The following is a 20,517-nucleotide window of genomic DNA, read 5'->3' as shown; positions in this document are numbered from 1 at the left end:
TCCAATTTTCTGTGCATAATATTCAAGTTAATGTAAATATTTATTAAGTACCTATGACACACAAGGCACTGTGTGAGTTTGGAAAAACCACAACAAAAATGAAATAGTTGCTGGTCTAAAGCAGCTTACATTCTACTGGGTAAAGTTAATATAGATTTGCAGAAATATCTACAGATTTAAAACAGATTCCTCAAAATAAATCCAAATATGTGGTCAGAAAGTACTGTATTAGGTGCTAAAAATGCTAATACCATATTAATAGACTACTACTCATTTCTACATTTTCCTAGTTTCCCTCATTCAAATATATTCAGGGGAAGAAAAAAAGATATTTCTTTCCCTGAATAATTCCACCCTGTTCTTTTTATATAAATAAATACATAACTATATGTTATTCTTTACATACATAAATATAAATAAAAATATCTCTAGGACATATGCTTTAAGCCATTTTGCCTTATTTGGCCTCAATAGCACACTTTTCTAACTGAACTAGCCAAGTTAAGCAACATAGCTGACCAGTATAGACTAATTTTCCAGGAAAAAGATCAGGGCTCTACAAAACACCACTACTGAAAGGCTTCAAGATACAATCTACTTTTTAGAACAAACTTCATAATAATTTTGTTCCTAAATCAACTGTATTGTGTTGTTGGGACATTCCACTTTTGGACACTGCCACAGAAGCTGGGTCCCTGGTTACTGAGACCCTGAAATGTACAGGGAGAAGAGATACCATAGAGATTGGATGCCCTCCCCTAGAGTCCACACCTGAAAATTAACTATTGTATTAGTATCAGACAGTTCCCTACCTTTCACTGAGGCTCCTCCACAATTGTGCACCTGAAAGAAAAAGTACAACAGAAAACTCAGTTCAAGTACTTTCCCTTACCCACTTTCTCTTTTAAGTAATTTCCAAACAACTTGAAATTAAATAATCTTCCAAACAACTTAAAATTCAAAACTTAAAAAAAAAAAACTACCAACTAAAAATTCCAAAAACTGAAAATTAACTTCTTAGGCAAGTTTAGAGCTTGAAAATAAATAAAAACTCTCAAGCTGTCTAAAAAGCAAGGGTAGCATTGTGGATAGAAAGCTTTGTTAGGAGTCAGAAAGACCCAGACTGAAACACTGACTGACACACACCAGCTTTGTGACCATGGTCAAGTTCCTTTACCTCCACTCCAGTCAATTCTCTAGGACTATAAGCTATAAATGAGCTGCCTATGTGCAACCATGGAGGAATTTTCCACACAAGGAGTTCCCCATGTGGCCTCTCTATCCCATACCTATTTCCAACTACAGTTTAAAAAAATCAAAAACTAAAAAGTTTTCCATTATAAACTCGTGATATATTACCAGTAATAAGACAAAATATTTACCTTCACTTGCTCCCCTGTGCTCCCTATTTCATATCGAAAGCTTAACATTATCTTAGGAAAATCTAATAATTTTTAATATTCTTATCATTAAATTTTCAGAGGGGAAAGCAACATGGATAATTACAAAATATGGCAGAGGAAGGGTCAAAAAGGTACAAAGATATACTCTTTATGCTTTAAAAGGTCAATCTTCTGATTTGTGGTTATGGACCAGGGTATCTGATTAAAAATGACTGTTCCAGGGTGGCTAGGTGGCGCAGTGAATAGAGCACCAGCCCTGCAGTCAGGAAGACCTGAGTTTAAATACGGCCTCAGATATTTAACACTTACTAGATGTGTGACCTTGGGCAAGTCACTTAACTCCAATTGCCCTACCTTCCCCCCTCCAAAAAAAAGTGGAAAAAAATTTTAAGTAAAAAAAAAAAACATTTCAAAAATTAGTTAAGCAATAACTTTCAGTTTATTAATGCAATTTTCAATAATTTCACTTTTCTAATTTACTATTAATGCATTTTCACTAGCTAGATTATTCCTGTACTCATTCTTTTAAAATTCAATAAATGATCATTTCTTCCATTAAATGCTTAACTGTTTCGAAACCCTGATTCAAATGTTTCTCCACATTTGGGTAGAACTTGCTGGCTCATTAGCAAAGAAAGCAACATATTAGTAAATGGGCTAGTTTTTTCATAAAGGTAAAATATAAATGTAATTGTTATTCTCATTAGGAGTTCATTTAGGAGAGGAAAAAGGTGTTAAAAAACAACTGACCTCCTGAACTACATAAGTAGTAAATATTAAGCACAGTTAACCTCTCTGACAGGATCAACAATGTCTAACAGGGCCATCAGCCATCAGCAAAACCACAATGGGGTGGGGATAATAGGTATATTCTACTAAATCCATGACAGAGACATAGGAAGGTAAGTAAGTCCTGGAGAAAAATTTCTCAAGAATTAAAAGAGTAACTAAATTGGTGAGTTTCCTTACCTTTCATTCTAGATAATACCATATCCTTTATTATCTGTAAAATTACACGCCCAAGTATCATGACTGAAATCAGGTGATATACTCTCCAGGGTGTCAGCGCAAGAAACCTAGAATATGAAAAAACGAGTAATTATTATTGCAATTTCAACTTTGAGCCTTAAAGATTTTCTTTCATTATCATCCTAAGTCACAGCATTGCTATTGTGTGACCAGTATTATATGCAACATATCAAAGACAACCTTGTTTAGCCCCCAAATACAAAACCACCCCAATTTTGTGTTTGATTTTTTACTGCAAAACCCTAATTTGGGTGGAAAGTTTCTCATACAAGGACCTCCATTACCCATCTCTAGGAGGTTGTACAGGTGTCCCCCATGCACTCCCTCCTCACACTACCTCTCAGAAGCCCAAATTATCTTCAAGATTCAGCTCAACCACCACCTCTACTGCTACACCCCATTTCTAGTTCCCTCTTTCCCCTCACCTTGTATTTATTTTGTATCTATCTATATAAATTATCTCCAAATTAAAAGCATAGTCCTAATCAAAATAATAAGCTCTCAATAAATATTCAATGAGTTAGATACACCAAATTCAGACATGGCTAGGAAAAAAGTGCTTAAAACCTTCATAATGGCATGGACCCTTTTGACAGTCTAATGAGGCCTATAGATCCCCATTCTCAGAATAATGTTTTTAAATGTACAAAGTAAAATTCAGAGGACTATACAGAATGAATTATCAAAATATTGTTTAAAACAAGTTCGTGGACCCCAAATTAAGAATCCTTGAGTTAGAAACACAGAGCTACAGGATTAATAAAGTTTCTAGATACTGGCTGTGATGATTATTTGTTAACACAACCTCCCCTCCTGTTTTATCTTTTCCTAGCCAAAACAATCTCCAATTTTTGTTTCTTATCAACTGTTAGGATACACTTAGTACATGATTTAGAGTTGGTAGAAACTTCAGAAATCATTTACAGAATGATCTCCTCACTTTCCAGAAAAGGAACGTGAGGTTCCAAAGTTAAACCATTTGCGCAATAGCACATAGGAAGAAGAACAGAGCTGTAATTTAAACCCAAGTCTTCTGACTACAAATTAATTAGATTTTCATTTAGCCTATCACTTCCCTCTTCACTAATCTGACAAATGTTTATGAACTTAATTGCCAAATCCGATGTCCCTTTCTCAATCCCTGTCCTTCTTGACCTCTGAGTACTGGAGATAGCTAACCACCCTTCTGCCTCCTGGCTGCTCTCTCAGATTTTGTGACTCTGCTCCCACTGGGTCTCCTCCCTGACCTGATCACTCATTTTCCTTTGCTAGTTCATCACCCATATCATGCCCACTAATTGTACCACCACCCTGCACCTGGCTCTGCCCTGGATCCTCTTCTCTCCCTCACCTGGTGACCTCATCAGTTTCCAAGGGTTTACTTATTTCTACAACCATGCAGCCACCACCTTAGTTCAGGCCCTAATCACCTCTCACTGGGGCTATCATACTAAATGGCCCCTGACACTTCACTCTAATCCTTCTTCCACAGCACAGATCTGACCATGTCACTCATTTCCCTCCTCAATAAAGTCCAGTGGTTCCCTATTACCTCTAAGATCAAAGGGAAACTCCTTTGTCCAGTCTCTAAAACCCTACACAACCTGGACTTAACCCACCTTTCCACTGTCCACTCCCTAGTTTATTACTGTTTCTCATACAAGGACCTCCATTACCCATTTCTAGGAGGTTGTACAGGTGTCCCCCATGCACTCCCTCCTCACACTACCTCTCAGAAGCCCAAATTACCTTCAGGATTCAGCTCAACCACCACCTCTACTGCTACACCCCATTTCTAGTGCCCTTTCCCCTCACCTTGTATTTATTTTGTATTTATCTATATAAGTACATGTTGCTTACTCCAATAGAATGTAAACTCTTGAAAGGCAGAGATTTCTCTTCCGCCTTTGTCTTCTCACCTCCATGCACTTAGTTCATATGCTTAGTGAATGTCTGAACTATGTGTGAGAAAGGCAGTATGGAATAGTGAAGAGAAAGCAGGCCTTAGAGTCAGCAAGGTCTGGGATCAAGTCCTCACCGACACATAAGAGCTGCATGATTTTTGCAACTCCCTAAAACTAAAAATTAGAAATGAACTGGTGATCTACATTGGTATTAGTTTCCTACCCTACAGACACCAAAGGCATCTCAAATCCAACATGTCCAGAAAAGATCTCACATTTTCCCCAAAGCTCATCCATCTTCCAAAAGTCCCTATTACTGGCAAGGCCACCAACATCCTTCTAGTCACCCGAGTTTGCAATATCAATACTACAGTCAGCTCATCGCTACAGTTTTAGGACCAGAAGGAATCTTATAGATCAAATTTAACCCTCCGATTTGACAGATGAAGAAACTGAGGTTTAGAGAGCCCCAAGTCCAAACAAGGTAGGGTACTACACAGCTTTAAGAAGCTTACAAACAACATTGTGACACTGCAATAAGAGAGATACACGTTACTGTAGCAATTCAAAGTGAAAGATAATACACTTTGGGAAGGGAAAAGCAGCACGGAGGGAAAAACTTTAATGGGGATCTGGTACATGGAAAGCCCCATTTGGATTGCTCAGTTGATGCGACTCCCAATATGGAGAAATGGAAAGAGGAAATCCCTAGGAGAAACTGTGAAGCACATGTACGTTTTGTAAATGGCTCCAGATGACTAAACATGTGGTCAGGAGTTTTTGTTTTTAAACTGGCTGTACAGCCAGAGCTGTAAGTGCCATCAAAAAATGCTTGAGTCAGCTTTACTATCTGTTTCGTTCATTTCTGGGGCAACTCAATGGCTCTTCTCTCAAGATACCTAGTAAGAGACCATGTGAGTCTCTCTGGGCCTTCACACTCTCTGAAGCCATGGCCCCCCAAGAAATGGGCTTTGGTTCTTGGCCTCCATGTTTATTTCCCATTCCAGGTAAACTGAATGTAGCCTCCTCGACTTTGTGAGTTCAAGGGGTATACAGGGTATCCTGGGGTTCCAGAATTCCAAGGCAGGATTTCTAGTCAGTGTGTCAATGCCCTCAGGAACTAGGAGTCATTTTCAGAAGTGACCTTCAGGATCCCAGTCCAGCAGAAAGACTCGTTTGGCTGTAATACTACCTTTGGACAAGAACTTGGTGAGACTGATACCATGTAGGAGCTATGCTAAATTTTAAGTCTATCCATCAGACCAAAGTGGCATAGGGGAGAACATGCCCTTTAGATATAGGAGAAAATATCTGTACACATTTATAATTACTATATCTTTGAAGTAAATATACTTTGTAAAATATACCTATTGTTAAGTGGTTAAATGAAATTGTGATGCTACCACCACCCCCTAAAAATAAGGGAAACACAGCCAATGGGGGCTCAACTTTCTGAATTGGACAAAAGACCCCTAATATCTCAGGGTGGCCCCTCTGAAATACTGAGAGATGATGCAGTTTGCCCCATTCTGGGAGAAGGTCCAGGTCACACATGTCACAAAATGGTAGGATCATAGGTTTCAAATAGGAAGGGACATTGAGATTACCTAGTCCAACTTCCACATCTTACATATGAGAAAATTTGAGTCCCAGAGAACTTAAGTGCTTTGCCCCAGATCATAGAGTTAGAATGAAACGGCACTGAGGCTAAATTCTGAAGATCAATATGAAATAAAAGAGGTAGAGTGGGGGGGGGGGGAGGGGAGAAATGCCAGAAGAAGTAGAGTATGGCACCAAAGCATGAAAATATTGAAACATTTTTAAGAAATAGTGGTTGATCCAGATGGACTGGAATACACGGTTCATGAAGGAAAACAGCATGAGATAAAACTAGAAAGGGTAAGTGGAGACCAAATGAACACTTTAATCCAAATTCAACAAATACCTGTGGTCTTTCAGTTTATGCCACTGGACTTAAGGGCCCTTTAAATACCAGTTACAGGGAGTCCACAAACTCCTACTGCTGCTTTAGATCTTATCAGAACAAATTTTCTTGATTACATTGACCTAACCCCATTCCCTGTAAGCTGAACACGCCAATCACGCTGACCTCAGGTCTGGACATTGGCCCTGGCTCTGGCTGTTTTCAAGCTCTCTAGTAATGCCTCTGTTCCCGTCTCTGGTTCTGGACTTCCTTAACCTGTGACTCCTAATTGTATCCTGGTTCTCCCCCTATTGTACCTCAGCATTTTTAAAAAGCCTGATTTGTCTTCCTCTTTCTGGATTACATCCCTGTACTGTCCCTTGGCTTCTGAGAACCAGATCTCAACCTGAACTCCTTCCTCATCTGAGGGAGCTGTTCCAGGAGTGCATAACACCTGTCCCTGGCTCTTAAATGCCCTCCAGTGGCCTATTTGCCACACTATCTTCTCTTGTACCACACAAGATGCTAGATGCTAGAATCAAGGAGCACCTGACTTCATTTTCCTGACTTTTTTTCCCTTGGTCTAAAGAAAGAAGGAAAAATTACTCTCTCTTCACAATAAACAGCTCCACTATAATTAGTTTTAAATAGGCCAAATGATGTTACAGAATCACTGACTCCTCAGAGGCTTTTTCTTGCTGTTTTCTTCTTTTTGGTTCATTTCTCCCATCCTGTCAGAAAATGCTTATCACCACAACTATTCATACTTATACAATAACACTTTGAAGTTTATAAAGCATCTTCTCATCTCTAAGCGATAGGACAAAAACAAAAAAAAAGCCTCAAAAGCTAACATTAACTATATACAACAGGGACTAATTCTTCTCCTGGGTGCTAATCTCTAATTTGGAAGGGAAGCAAAAGTTTCAAAAAGACACATTTAATTTAAATATGCTTTGCGTCACACAGCATCAAAGTCGAATTCCTGTTTTGATCAGCTTAGGATACACGTTATCAATTCACCTCCTAGTAACTACTAGCAAAAAGCAATGGAGTCTTTTCTCCAGAGGCCTATCTCTGTTCCCCAGACCCACGCAGACAGGGACGTAAAGCCCAGGAATATACACTCACTTGCCTAAGAGGAAATAGAGGAACAGGAATCTGCCACTTAGAAATAGCATCTCAAAGACACAGCAAAAACTCTGGCTCATCAATCTAACACAGATCACCAACATAAGCAAATGCCTTGATAAAATGCTTTTTATATCTTTCAGCCACTCTCCCAACAATGACTGGGAAAAACTGCCCCACCCCACTTGTGTTTATCCCTTCACTTTCTGCCTTGACAATTCCTTATAATATTCTTATTAGGGAGAAGAAGAAAGTAGTGGAGCAAAGCCACCTCTAATTTCTATTGCCCAACATGCTCTGTTTATGTCCTACTGGTCTGTTTCTGTTTCTGCTGTGCTTTGGGGGGGGGGGGTGGCACATATGGCTATCCCTATTTCCTATGACTTAACACCACATGGGTGTTGACTGCTCATGGAATAAACATACAAAATCATACCAAGAAACTAAACTAGCACACTTGCCTAATTGTGAGGAAGTAACTGTGAACTCAGGAAAGTGATGGTACTTAAAAATTCTTTTCTGGTTCTCCACCCACATGAAAAAGATCCAACTTTGAAAATGAGTTATGTCTCTCATCTGAAGACCAATCAAGTTAAATTTTTAAAGGCTCATTAACAAAAAGTTAGCAACCATTTTCATGCTTTAGCCACAGTATTTCACAAGTAATATCTACTAAGGTATTATTGTTGTTCAGTCTTTCAGTGGTGCCCGACTCTTCATGACTCCATATGGGATTTTCCTGGCAAAAATACTAGAGTAGTTTGCCATTTCCTCCTCCAGCTCATTTTATAGATGAGGAAACTCAGGCAGAGTTGAGTGATTTGCCCAGGTCACACAACTAGTAAGTGCCTAAAGCCATATATGAACTCCGGTCTTCTGGGAGTTCAGGCCCAGTGCTCTACCAATGAACATATAGCTAGTCCCTATTAAGTTATAGAGAGGGGTTCCAATCTCTATCACTGGAGGCTGTATTCATAATTATTAAGTTACAGATTCTTGACATGCACGGCACTATGCTTAGCAAGAGATATAAAGATGTATAACAACACAATCCCAGTCCTTGATGAGTTTTTAACCAAAAAATAATACATATAGACAAATAACTATATTCTTTTTTTAATATATTTTCCCCAATTACAGGTGAAGACAATTTTTTAACATTTAAAAAAAAATTTCAGTTCCAAATCTCTCTCTTCTTCCTTTCCTCCCCTCTCCCCTTCCCTGAGAGGGTAAGAAATTAGATATAGGTTATACATGTACAATCATGTAAAACATTTCCATTTTAGTCATTCTGTAAATTAAAGTAAATTTTAAGTAAAATTTCATTCAAGTAAAATAAAAAGAATGAAAGAAAGTGAAAAATAGTATACCCTTTGATCTAGCACTACCACTGATAGGTCTATATTTCAAAGATATCATAAAAGGAGGGGACAATCTATCTGTACAAAAATATTTATAGCAGCTCTTTTTATGGTGGCTAAGAATTGGAAATCAAAGGAATGCCTATCAATTGGTGAAAAACTAAACAAGTTGTGGTACATGATTGTGATGGAATATTATTGTGCTATAAGAAATGACAAGCAGGATGATTTCAGAAAAACCTGGAAAGACTTACATGAACTGATACAAAGTGAACAGAACCAAGAGAACTCTGTACACAGGAACAGTAATAATATACAATGGAGAAGTGTGAATGACTTAGCTATTCTCAGTAATACAATCATCCAAAACAATCCCAAAAGACTAATGATGAGGCATACTATTCACCTCCATAGAAAGAACTGATACTGTTTAAATAACCATATTCCAACACACATTACCATTAAGTAAATAACAGAGGTCAAATGCAGAGACCATGAAATTCAAAGAGTGAGGGATAGATAAAAAGAAGACCTCATGGAAAAGGTAGTACCTGAGCTAGGCCTTGAAGAAAAAGAGATATCATCTGGGAGCAAAGTAGAAGTCCATTTTGGGTAGGGATGATGGGGTATGCAAATAAAGAGAATCAGGGAAAGGCAGGAAAAGAGTGGGGAGGTGGTCTAACTTACAGAGAAAAAATTTTTTAAAAAGTAATATTAAAAATAAGGCCTAAAAGACAGGCTGGTACCAAATTATTGAGAGTTATAAATATAAAAGGATTCATATTCTATTTGGCAGACAATGGTGACCACTTTAGTTTTCTAAATGGCAAAATGACATGGTCATATTTGTGCCTTAGGATGGTATTTCTAGTAGCATGTAAAGAACATATTGAGGGGGTGGCTACGTGGGCAGTGAATAGAGCACCGGCCCTGGAATCAGGAGGACCTGAGTTCAAATCTGGCCTCAGACACTAAACACAAAAAACTAGCTGTGTGTGCTTAGGCAAGTCACTTAACCCTAACTGCCCTCCAAAAAGCCAAAAAAAAAAAAAAAAGAATATATTGGAAAAGGAGGATAGAGAAAGAGAGATCAATTAAGAGGCTATTATAGGGAGTCAAATTTGGAAGGAGTAGAGAGTCGATCTTCATACCAAACCTCTTCAAAGATTTAGAGAATACATCAGACTAAACTGTGATCTATTAGCCAAGAAAAAGTCAGTGAGTCTTTTTTCCAGCCCAGGTCTGCTTTGGGAGACAAAAAGAGAAGTCTTCAGATACTTGTGACAGGGTTGGCCTGGAGCATCTTATCCCTGGAGAATTCCAGCACAGAGAGACTAAAAGAGAGCTGAGATTGGATACCAGGGCCTAGGGGATCCCAGAATTAGGTCAGGGTTCAGGAACTGTTGCCATCTTGCAGTCCTGCTGCCTTCTATCCTACCCAATCACTAGTTATAGATCCAGGGCAGGCTGAGGAGAAGCTTTGCACCTAAGGGTGCCACAAAGGAATGGTCTCAGAGGAGAGTGGTAGAGGATAAAAATGAGAGCTACTGAAAGAAGAAGAGGCACAAAACCTTACCCAAGAAAATAACTCTGACAAAATTATAATTGACAAAAAGAAGCTAATGATTCCACGAGACATCAAGAAATATCAAAACAAACAAAAAACAGAAGAGAAAATGTGAGATATCAAAAACAATTGATCAGGAAAACAAATCAAGAAAGAATTTAAGATTCAATGAAATACCCGAAAAGTCATGACCAAAAAAAAAAAAAAAGAGCTTAGATATATATTTCAAGAAATCTTAAGAGAAAACCGCCCAGATCCAAAGAGATCATAAAAAGGGTAAAAGACCCACACATATAAAAATATTTATAGCAGCTCTTTTTGTGGTGGCAAAGAACTGGAAATTGAGGAGATGCCCATGAATTGGGGAATGGCTAAACAAGTTGTGGTATATGCATATAATGGAATACTATTGTGCTGTAAGAAATGATGAGCAGGTGGACTTCAGAAAAATCTGGAAAGACTTACATGAATGGATGCTGAGTGAAGTGAGAAGAACCAGGAGAACATTGTACGATAACCAACTCTGACAGACTTAGCTCTTTTCAGCAATACAATGGTCTAAGACAATTCCAAAAGACTTATTATGGAGAATGTTATCAACATTCAGAATAAGAACTATGGGGTCTGAATGTAGATCAAGGCATACTATTTTCTCTTTTTTTGTTGTCTTTTTATTTCTCGTGATTTTTCCCTTTTGTTCTGATTCTTCTTTCACAACATGACTAATGTGGAAATATGTTTAATATGATTGAACATATATAGCCTATATCAGATTATCTGCCATCTCAGGGAGGGGGAAGAGGAAGAAGGGGAAAAAACTTGGAACTCAAAATCTCAAAAAAAGTGAATATTGAAAAGTAAATAAAAATACTTTTTAAAAAAGTTGAAAAAAGAAAAAAAAGAAAACTGCCTAGATCACTTTGAACAAGAGGGCAAGTAGAAGTTGAAAGAATCCACTGATCATCTCCCAAAGAAAACCTTAGAATGAAAATTCTCAGGAACCCAGAGCTTCCAGGTCAAAGAAAAAATACTGCAAGAAAGAAAGAATCTAAGGAGGAAGCAGTCAGGATCACACAAGATTTAGCAGCTGCCACAATAAAGAAGTGGAGGGAAGTTAAGGAAGTGAATAGAATTTTAGAAAAGTTAGATATAATTGACCTCTGGAAAAAACTGAATGGGAATAGAAATTAATGTGCCTTTTTCTAATGGTACACAGCACCTACACAAAAAGTGACCATGTATCAGGGTACATAAACCTCACAATCCAATGCAGAACCTCAAAAATATTAAATGTATCATGACTAATGTGAAAATGTTTAATATGAATGCATAAGCAGAGCCTATCAGAGTGCATGCCATCTTGGGAAGGAAGAAGGAAAAGGAAGGGGAAAAAATGTGAAACTCAAAATCTTATGAAAGTGAATGCTGAAAACTAAAAATAAATTAAGTAATTAAAAAAAAGTGGAGGGCCAGAGAGCTGAAGTGATTGGCCTAAATTCACAGTTAATAAAAAGAAAATTTAGGATAAAAGTTGAGGATACATAAGAGGACCTTGCTAGCTATAAGGCAGGGAAAGTACAGACTTGGGAAGACTAAGGAATTAGTCAGGTCAAAGGTTGTAATTAATGTTAACATATCCAAGTCTTCAATGCTTTCCCTAAGGAAGGCTTTCAGAGCTTGACTTTACTAAGTAAGGCTGCTGCTGGCTCTAAGGGGGCTTTGGGAATAGTGAAGCCTAGAGAGTATAGTACTGCCCTACTATACCCAGCAGCAGAGATAGGGGTGGCAGAGAAGGACTGATACTGTTAATCTGTACTAACTGAATTGCAAATATTTCAAAATACATGACAAAAAAAAATGTAATTCCAGTTTCAGTCTGTTCAGAGTAAGATAATGTTGTCTGAGTTTCTCATAGAAAGAAAAGAAAATTATGTCTAATTTGCCTTTTTTTCCTTTCTCTAGAATTTATACAACTCACTGAATTAACTTAAATAGAACAACCCTTAATTTCAGGACTTTTGTATAACAAATGTTTTCTCTAATCATAGCAGAAAGTACAGCTTCATAAAGCATAAGGATTTATCAGCTCTGTTATTTGTATAACAGAACCTTGAATTTTACTGACAATTGATTCTATTTTCTTATCAACTCTCGGGAACACTGGCAGTCCCTCATCCAATTTAACACAAGCAAGCCTGACTCAAACAATGCTGTCTTTAGTCTTTGTCAATCAACCATTTATAAAGAACTTTGCAAAACATCTGGAAAAGGATGCTGGGAAGAATTCGGTGTTAAACAGAGCTTCTCTGGGACTTGGACTATTTTGTGCTACTCTTTCAGTTTTTATACTTTCATGTAAGTTCTGAATAATTCATATAAAGGGAAAGAAATGACAAAAATGAGGGGGGAAAAGTCACAAAAATAAGGAGTCTATTCTATCCATGAACCTTAAGACCTTGCTTAAAAATAGTGGAAGATCTTACATCACTGACTACAAGGTGGAAAAAGGTATCAAAATAAATCCATACTTTGATAGAAATTAGAAAATTACTTCAGATTTGCAGAGAATTATATTTTTGGAAATGATACATCTGTCACATTTATTAACTAGACCACCCACATTTTCTAATGCCAACCCCTTATTACCTCCCTCCTTCCCTACCACCTTGCTTGCTCACCCCTCTCAACTACTCCCCACATCAGTTGGCTTCAGAGGAAAGTCAAGCATTGTCTACCACTGAAGATAGTCAGGCTGCCAAAAAATAGCAATTTCCATGAACATCCAATGAGGCACTGTTTGAAAGTGGAAAGGAAGTTTTTGATCAGATAATTACAAGGTATGATTCAAAGCCATGAATTTTAACTTAAGCCAAAGGGGAAAAGGAAAGAGAAGACAAGAGCAGGGAGACAAAAAGAAAGTGAAACCTAAGGAAACAAACAAACAAAAAAAAAGACAGAGAATGAAGTCAAGGAATCAAGGAAACCAAACTGGGGACAGGAAGAAGAAACAGTTAATTAAAATTCTTACTGATCCACCAACTTATTTAATTTTATTTTATTATCAAACAGTGAAGCATCTTTGATCATTTTTCTGGCTATGAGTTAAATAACATAAATTTAAATACTTCTCCCACACCCCACCCCACTCCACCCAAACCAAAACTTTACAAATGCCCAACCCCTAACATCCTGCCTACTACCTCATGAGTTTATAAACCCAACCACCCCTCTCCTATAACCACGAGAATGCTGCAAATGTGAACAGTGGTGATTTCCATGAACAAATTTCTTCCCTCATTCAGAAAATTTTGCTATCTGTTAGGTGCACATCATAGCTTTCATTCCTAAGATTATGATGGAAATGTTTGATACCTAAGGCCTGCCCTCCAAGAGTTTACAATCTTGTTGGGAAGACAAGACCTCTGCAAATGTGAACTTTTTTAATAAAGCGGGCAAAATAGCAACGTAGAGCTAAAAGATATTTGTGGTTCAGTCATTTTCAGTCATATCCAACTCTTTATGACCCCAATTGAGGTTTTTTTGGCAGAGGTACTGAAGCAGTTTGCCGTTTCCTTCTCCAGCTCATTTTACAAATGAGGAAACTGAGGCAAGCAGGGTTAAGTGACTTGCCCAGGGTCACACAGCTAGTATGTGTCTGAAGTCACATTTGAACTCAGGTCTTCCTGACTTTAAGCCTGGTGCTCTATGCACTGCACCACCTATAAAAAATTTTTATTCCACTATCTCACTTCACTCAGAAAAAAAAAAATATGTACTCACACCCAAAAATGTAGAGACCGGCAGCTAGGTGGTGCAGTGGAAAGAATGCTAATCCATCCAAATTCTTTTGTCCAATCTCCCACATGAACAGCAGGCATTAGAGGCATGACCTGGCCAGACTTGAGAGTTAAGTCATTCAGGAAATACAAGGAAACTAGGTAACAAACATTAACAGGACCTCAGCCTCCTTTAGCACCTTGATCTAAACTGATAAAACTATCAGCAAGGGCATGTTAATAGGACAAGAGAGCTTAAGTAGAAGGCGACAGTGCTGGAAATGGAAACGTCATTTTACTCACAAAAAGAAAAGACTGTCAATTAATACTAATAGCAGAATAGGCTCAAACCTGCTTATTCTCAAAGTCATTTTTTCTCCTGCTCCAATGATTCTATAACATAAAATATCTGTACAGGAAATATCAAAGATATGACTTACAGAAGTCATGTTCAACTGTTTCATTTAATAAACTGAACCAATAAAAAAATATGAAACCTGCAGTGTCTGTGAAAGTTACATAAGAGATTGATTTGATCCAAACAAGAATAATTTTGTGATGAATCTTACTATAAATTAAAATTATGCTTTAATGTCCTCCATTTATGAGACATCTATAATTCTTCTATTAGTGCCTTAACCTGACTGGGATGGCTATTCATATGAAGGCCAAAATTAAATGACAAAGGAGTCCAGCTTTTTATCAACATAATGAGGTACAAGGACCTATGTTATTGTTCAGTCATTTCCATTGTGTCTGACTCTTCATGACTCTATCTGGGATTTTCTTGGCAAAGATACTGGGAATGGTTTGCCATTTCCTTCTCCAGTTCATTTTATATATGAGGAAACTGAGGCAAAAAGGGTTAAGTGACCTGCCCAAGGTCACGCAACCAGTGTCCGAGGCCAGATTTGAACTCAGGAAGATGAGTCTTCCTAACTCCAGACCCAGCACTCTATCCACTGAAGCACCTAGCTGCCCACAAGGACCTGTGCACCTTATTTATAAACATTAAGATCTGCCTACAACTGTGTATTAATGATATGTATATATAAAATGAAAACACACACACACATACACATAGTACATAGAGCACTGGCCCTGGAGTCAGGGGGACCTGAGTTCAAATTCAGCCTCAGACACTTATTAGCTGTGTGACCCTGGGCATGGCACTTAACCCCAACTGCCTCCAAATAAAAGAGAAAAAATGGATGGTATAAATATGTAATTTAATCCAATCCAACAAGCATATATGTGGTGTAGTCTCTGCTCTCAAGGAGCTTATGTTCCAATGGGGTACACGACATGTAAGCAGATAAGGACATATGTGATCATTTAAGGAGGGAGAAAGTACTAAAAGTCTGGGAGTTCAGGAAGGCCTAGGAGGTAGCACTTGGGATAAGCCTGAGAGTCTACTAGAGTCTCCAAGTCAGAGATGAAGAGGGAATGAATTCCAGACACAGACGATAGACTATGCAGAGGTAAAGAGCTAGTAGATGAGATGCCAAATTTAAAGAACAGTTAAGTAGGTCAGTTTTGGTGGAACACTGACCAAATCAATAATTTTTTAACACTTATTACGTATTTATGCGCCAAGCATTTTGCTAGTGAAAGAGACTAACGCTGTAATAAACCTGAAGATGTAGGCCTCACGCAGACTGTGAAAACAATGTAATGCCAAAATGAGCAGTGTATCCTTCATCCTAGAGACCCTAAGAAGGCACCAAAGGATCCTGCGAATAAATAGGAGGGGCAATGTCAAGCCTGGGCTTGAGATAATTTTGACAATTGCAAAAGTAAAGATGTCAAGCTCCCAGCCTCCTAGTGCAACCTGAACCAGATCAAATGTAATTTGAAAATACTGAACAAAATAAAATATAATAAAACATAGGTATTTTTTTTAAGGAATCAGGGTTAAGTAACTTGCTCAAAGTTACACAGCCAGTTATTTCTGGGTGTGGTGCTAAGTGTCTGAGCCCAGGATTCAATCTCCAGGTCATCCCGACACTGGAGCCAGTGTTCTTACTCACTGAGCCACCTGGCCACCCCTAAGCAATTGGGATTAAGTAACTTGCTCAAGGTTACACTACACAGCCAGGTGTTTCTGGGTGGGTGCTAAGTGTCTGAGCCCGGGATTCAATCTCCAGGTCATCCTGACCAGTGTTCTTACTTGCTGTGCTACCTGCCCGCCACAACATAGGTAATTTTTTAGAACTAAGTTGATTTGGGGCTGACAGGAACCCTTACATACTAATTCATACAGCACCTATTTCTATTTGAGTTTGACACTGCTGACAAGAAGCATGGAAAGGGAAGAGACTGGAAACCGAGTAAAATTAGGAGGCTGTGGCAGTAGTTCAAGTGAGAAGTGATGAGGGCCTAAGTCAGGGAAAGAAGGTGACAGGTGCAAGATATGTGATGAAAGGAGAATCAAGAAGAACTGGCAACTGGTTAGATATGGGGGCTGGGTGAGAATGAAGAATTAGGAGGGCCTCTGGCGTCCTCAATGACAATTTAGAGGCCAAACATAGTTGTTATTGATAGTTTTTATTTGCAGATGTCTAATATTCAAGGTACCATGTAAAACACAAAGCTGGGTATGGTCTTTACTGAAACAAGGTGCAATGAAAACAAATGGGCCAATAACAGGCAAGGGGAAGTACAGGAATTTAGTCACTTCTTAGTCACCTATGCCAATGAAAGGACACATTGGAAAAAATAACTCAGAGAGATGTGAACAGTCCTCCTGCTGGGATTGCTGTCACAGGTCAGGCCAGAGCATACACACATATACTGAAGAAGGAGCTCTCCACAGTGTGCAACCAATGGTACATCAGAATCTAGATAACAGGCATTCTTCATTTACTTGTTCGTCGGGGCAGCAGCTGTGGTGGCAAGCACCCCAAGCGTCCTCAGGGTTTGCTGCCACCACAGGTTCTTGGATCTGCTTTGATAAAGGAAAGCAACTCAAAATGGGTTAACAAGCTGACTTTAATCAGTCAGATATGTATCATTCACCTAGTTCAGGGGAAAAAGGTCAGCACCCCGAACTTCAAAGTATACAGGCAGAATTATCAAGACAGGAAAAGATCAAGTAGACAGCTTTCCAAACTGTCCAACCATTACATCCATACCAAATCAACATCTGGGTTTTTCAAAGCCAGGGGGCTCTGGACAACGGCTAGCCCAGAGTTTCATCTGATCAAATCACAGAACATTTCTCAAAGTGAGCCCCAAAACAAAGCTACACATCAGGGTTTATATAGCCTTCTCCTGGCTCAGAGAATGTAACAATCTTTTGGACCCACTGGCCAATCAAGAAGTATCTACTGAAAAACAAGCCTCCCACCCCAGGCTCCAGGTGCACTTTAGCCTAGGGGCAGGGAAGATCTTAAAAATTTACATTCCCATTACAGCAGCACAGCCCAATTGTCCAGGTACTTCCAATGCATTCTCTCTGGCTGTCTTTCATACCTGGAATGCTCTCCTCCTCATCGCTACCTCCTGGCTTCCTTCAAATCCCAGCTAAAATCTCACTTTCTATGGGAAGCCTTTCCTAATCCCTCTTAATTCTAGTGCTTATCCTCTGTTGATTTTATCCAGTCTATACTGTATATAGCTCTGTCTGTATGTGGTTGTTTGCATGTTGTCTCCCCTGTTAGATTATGAGTTCCTTGAGAGCACAGGCTTTTACCTTTCTTTGTAACCCCAGTGTGTTAGAACAGTGGGCCACACACAGCAAGTGTTTAATAAGTGCCTAGCGAATATTAATAAAGAAAGTACTGGTTATCGAGTCAGAGGACCACAAACTACATCTCTGACATTACTTATGTGGCCTTGGACAAATCAGTTAACCTCCCTGGAACTCAATTTCCTCATCCTAATGAGTTCAAGTGTGGCCTTAGACCAGACTGTGATCACAAGCAAGTCACTTTTAACCCTGTTTGCCTCAGTTTCCTCATCTGTAAGGTGAGCTGGAAAAGAAAATGGCAAACTATTCCAGTATTTTTGCCAAGAAAATCCCAAGCGGAGTCAGGAAGGGTTGGACAAGACAAAACAATTATTAAGATTACATGGAACCTAAATTTGCTTCTCTGCATTTCTGCACTCTAGGGATAAGCAAAACATACCTGAAGATCATTCTCCTTGTTAGAGTAAAAAGCATGATTTTACACAATTGTCTTCTTTTTGCCATCTGGTGTTATTCCATTTGTCCCATGTAGAAATCCTATCAATTGTTTGATCTTAAAAAATTTTGCCTTCAACCTATCTAAAAATAAACAAAGCCTTATTCCTATTGTACTTAGCATTCATCAAATTTGGCTCATTTTCTGCTTTAGCATTCTTAATATTCTTAAATATTCTTAATTTTATTCTTAAAATTTAACAATCTTAAATGTGTCATAAATGTGTCATTCTTTTGTATTCATCTTCAGAGATGGCTTGCAAATCCTGTATAGCTTATAAAAAACACTGAATTAGTTGATGATTTTCCAATACAAGTCCCTTTTTCCTTTCTGGAATAATCTGTGCTTCTGTTCTTAGAATTCAGTTTGGAAAGCTCTTAAGCTGATGTCCTCTGCAGAAATTTAGGCCATGGAATTATATCCATCCTCTCTATAAACTGTGAAATAGAACTTCCCAGAACTTAGGGTATATATCAGCCTATGATACAACCACTTCTATCAGGTTTTTTTTTTCCCTAAGATGCTGCAGTCTCTTCCTACTGAAGTTCCTACTATTTGTACATTAGCAATCATTTTCCTTCTAATTGGTTGGAATCAGGTCCACACCACCAATTGCACTCAAAAGTCTCCATAAACTGCTGAAGAATAAAATCATTTAATTAACTTGAGAATTAATCAGTTGCCCTATTTTTACTGGAGATGTAGTCCCAGTCCAAATACTTGGAAGTCTCTCACCACTACTAAAACATATCTCCACACCACTTCCATCATTTATTTCCTCTTTCTGGTCAGGTGAAGTGCCAGTTTCATAAAAACCAACACAATTATCACTTCTGTTTCTCCTTCCACTGATCTTCACCTAAATTTCTCCACCATGTTCCCACTCTGATTCCTGGACTTCGTCACAGAACTATGTATCTTTTTTGATCACCAAAAGGGAGATAATACTGATAATTAATAAAGTGATGGACATGAGATAAGGAAGAACGGGATTAAAATCCTGCTTCACTAAAATCCTTACTGTATGACACTGAGAAAGTCACTTAATCTCTCTTAGCCTCAGTTTCCTCAGCTGAAAAATGTGAATGATTACTTTTGATAGGTAATTTTTTTTCCTGAATTCTTATTCTTAAAGTTAAATTAGAAGAGGTAGATGGAGTCATTTGTGGAGACTACGAAAGAGCTTCTAAGTACTTTCAAGGTATTATTTAGGGATTAATGGAACAAGTACTATTCATGCCTAATTTTTCTTCGAAATGTCTACATCTTCCACTTTGTAGTTATGGAAGAAAAATTACAAAATTGCTCGTTATCTTTGACCAAGCATTCCAGATACTGGGCTCATACTACCAAAAGCCTTGAGGAAGTCCAAGTTCAATGAGGAACCACAAATATGAAGAATTGAAAGAGATATGGGAAAACTTTTATGATATAACTCAGAGTAAAAAAAGAGCCAAAAGTAAAATATGTATAATCCCTACATCTGTGTGAATGAACACATTAAATGAAGATGAAACTATGGTCCATACAATGGATAGTATTGGTAGTCTTCCTTTCTTTTAAACAAATGGTGATTCTCCAGGACTGTAATGAGTCACCATCACACTTGTAAACTATTCTGTTTGCTGGGAAGAAACATACTTTATGGGTGAATGATTTGTGGGTTTACTTGGGTTTGTCTACCGTTTCTTTCAATAAATTACAATCCTCCAAACAATGGGGGAAAAAACTTAGAAATTGTTTTCCTTTTTTGGATAAAGTTGTATCTCTAGTGTTATTTTAAAAATATTTTTTAAATTTATTTTTTATTTATCTTAACACTTTTATTTTTAAATTCTGAGTTCCAAATTCTCCCTCCCATTTCGTCCTTCACCCAGTGAGAAGGCAAGCAATAAATCAATTATACATGTGAAATGATGTAAAACATTTCCATGTTAGCCTTAATTTTTAAAAAAGCAAGAAAAATAAAGTGATAAAACTCCACAATTTTCAATTCTTTCCCACAACAAAAAGAGTTGCTATAAATATTTTGGGCAGCTAGGTGGCACAATGGATAGAGTGCCAGGCCTGGAGTCAGAAAAATTCATCTTTCTAAGTTCAATTCCAGCCTCAGACACTTACTAGCTGTGTGACCCTGAGCAAGTCATTTAACCCTGTCTGCTTCAGTCTCCTCATCTGTAAAATGAGCTAGAGAAGAAAATGGCAAGTCACTCTGGTATCTTTGCCAATAAAACC

General features: G+C 38.1%; 1 protein-coding gene across 2 annotated transcripts in view; it reads right to left on the bottom strand.

The window, feature by feature from the left end:
- Positions 1–20,517, bottom strand: part of RETREG1 (reticulophagy regulator 1) — a 171,413-nt gene that overhangs the window by 128,245 nt on the left and 22,651 nt on the right. For both annotated transcript variants that reach the window (XM_069101407.1, XM_069101408.1), the window contains exons 2-3: positions 2,373–2,479; positions 813–843 (exon numbers count right to left, since the gene is read on the bottom strand). In XM_069101407.1, the coding sequence (XP_068957508.1) occupies positions 813–843; positions 2,373–2,479 (138 nt within the window). The remainder of the gene's footprint in view (positions 1–812; positions 844–2,372; positions 2,480–20,517) is intronic.

The sequence above is a fragment of the Petaurus breviceps genome, unplaced genomic scaffold (genome assembly GCF_028583685.1).
Source record: "Petaurus breviceps papuanus isolate PSGF00001 unplaced genomic scaffold, PetGlider_PUasm1.0 47, whole genome shotgun sequence".
Taxonomy (NCBI): Eukaryota; Metazoa; Chordata; class Mammalia; order Diprotodontia; family Petauridae; genus Petaurus; species Petaurus breviceps.
This window is presented reverse-complemented; position numbering and strand designations above follow the sequence as displayed.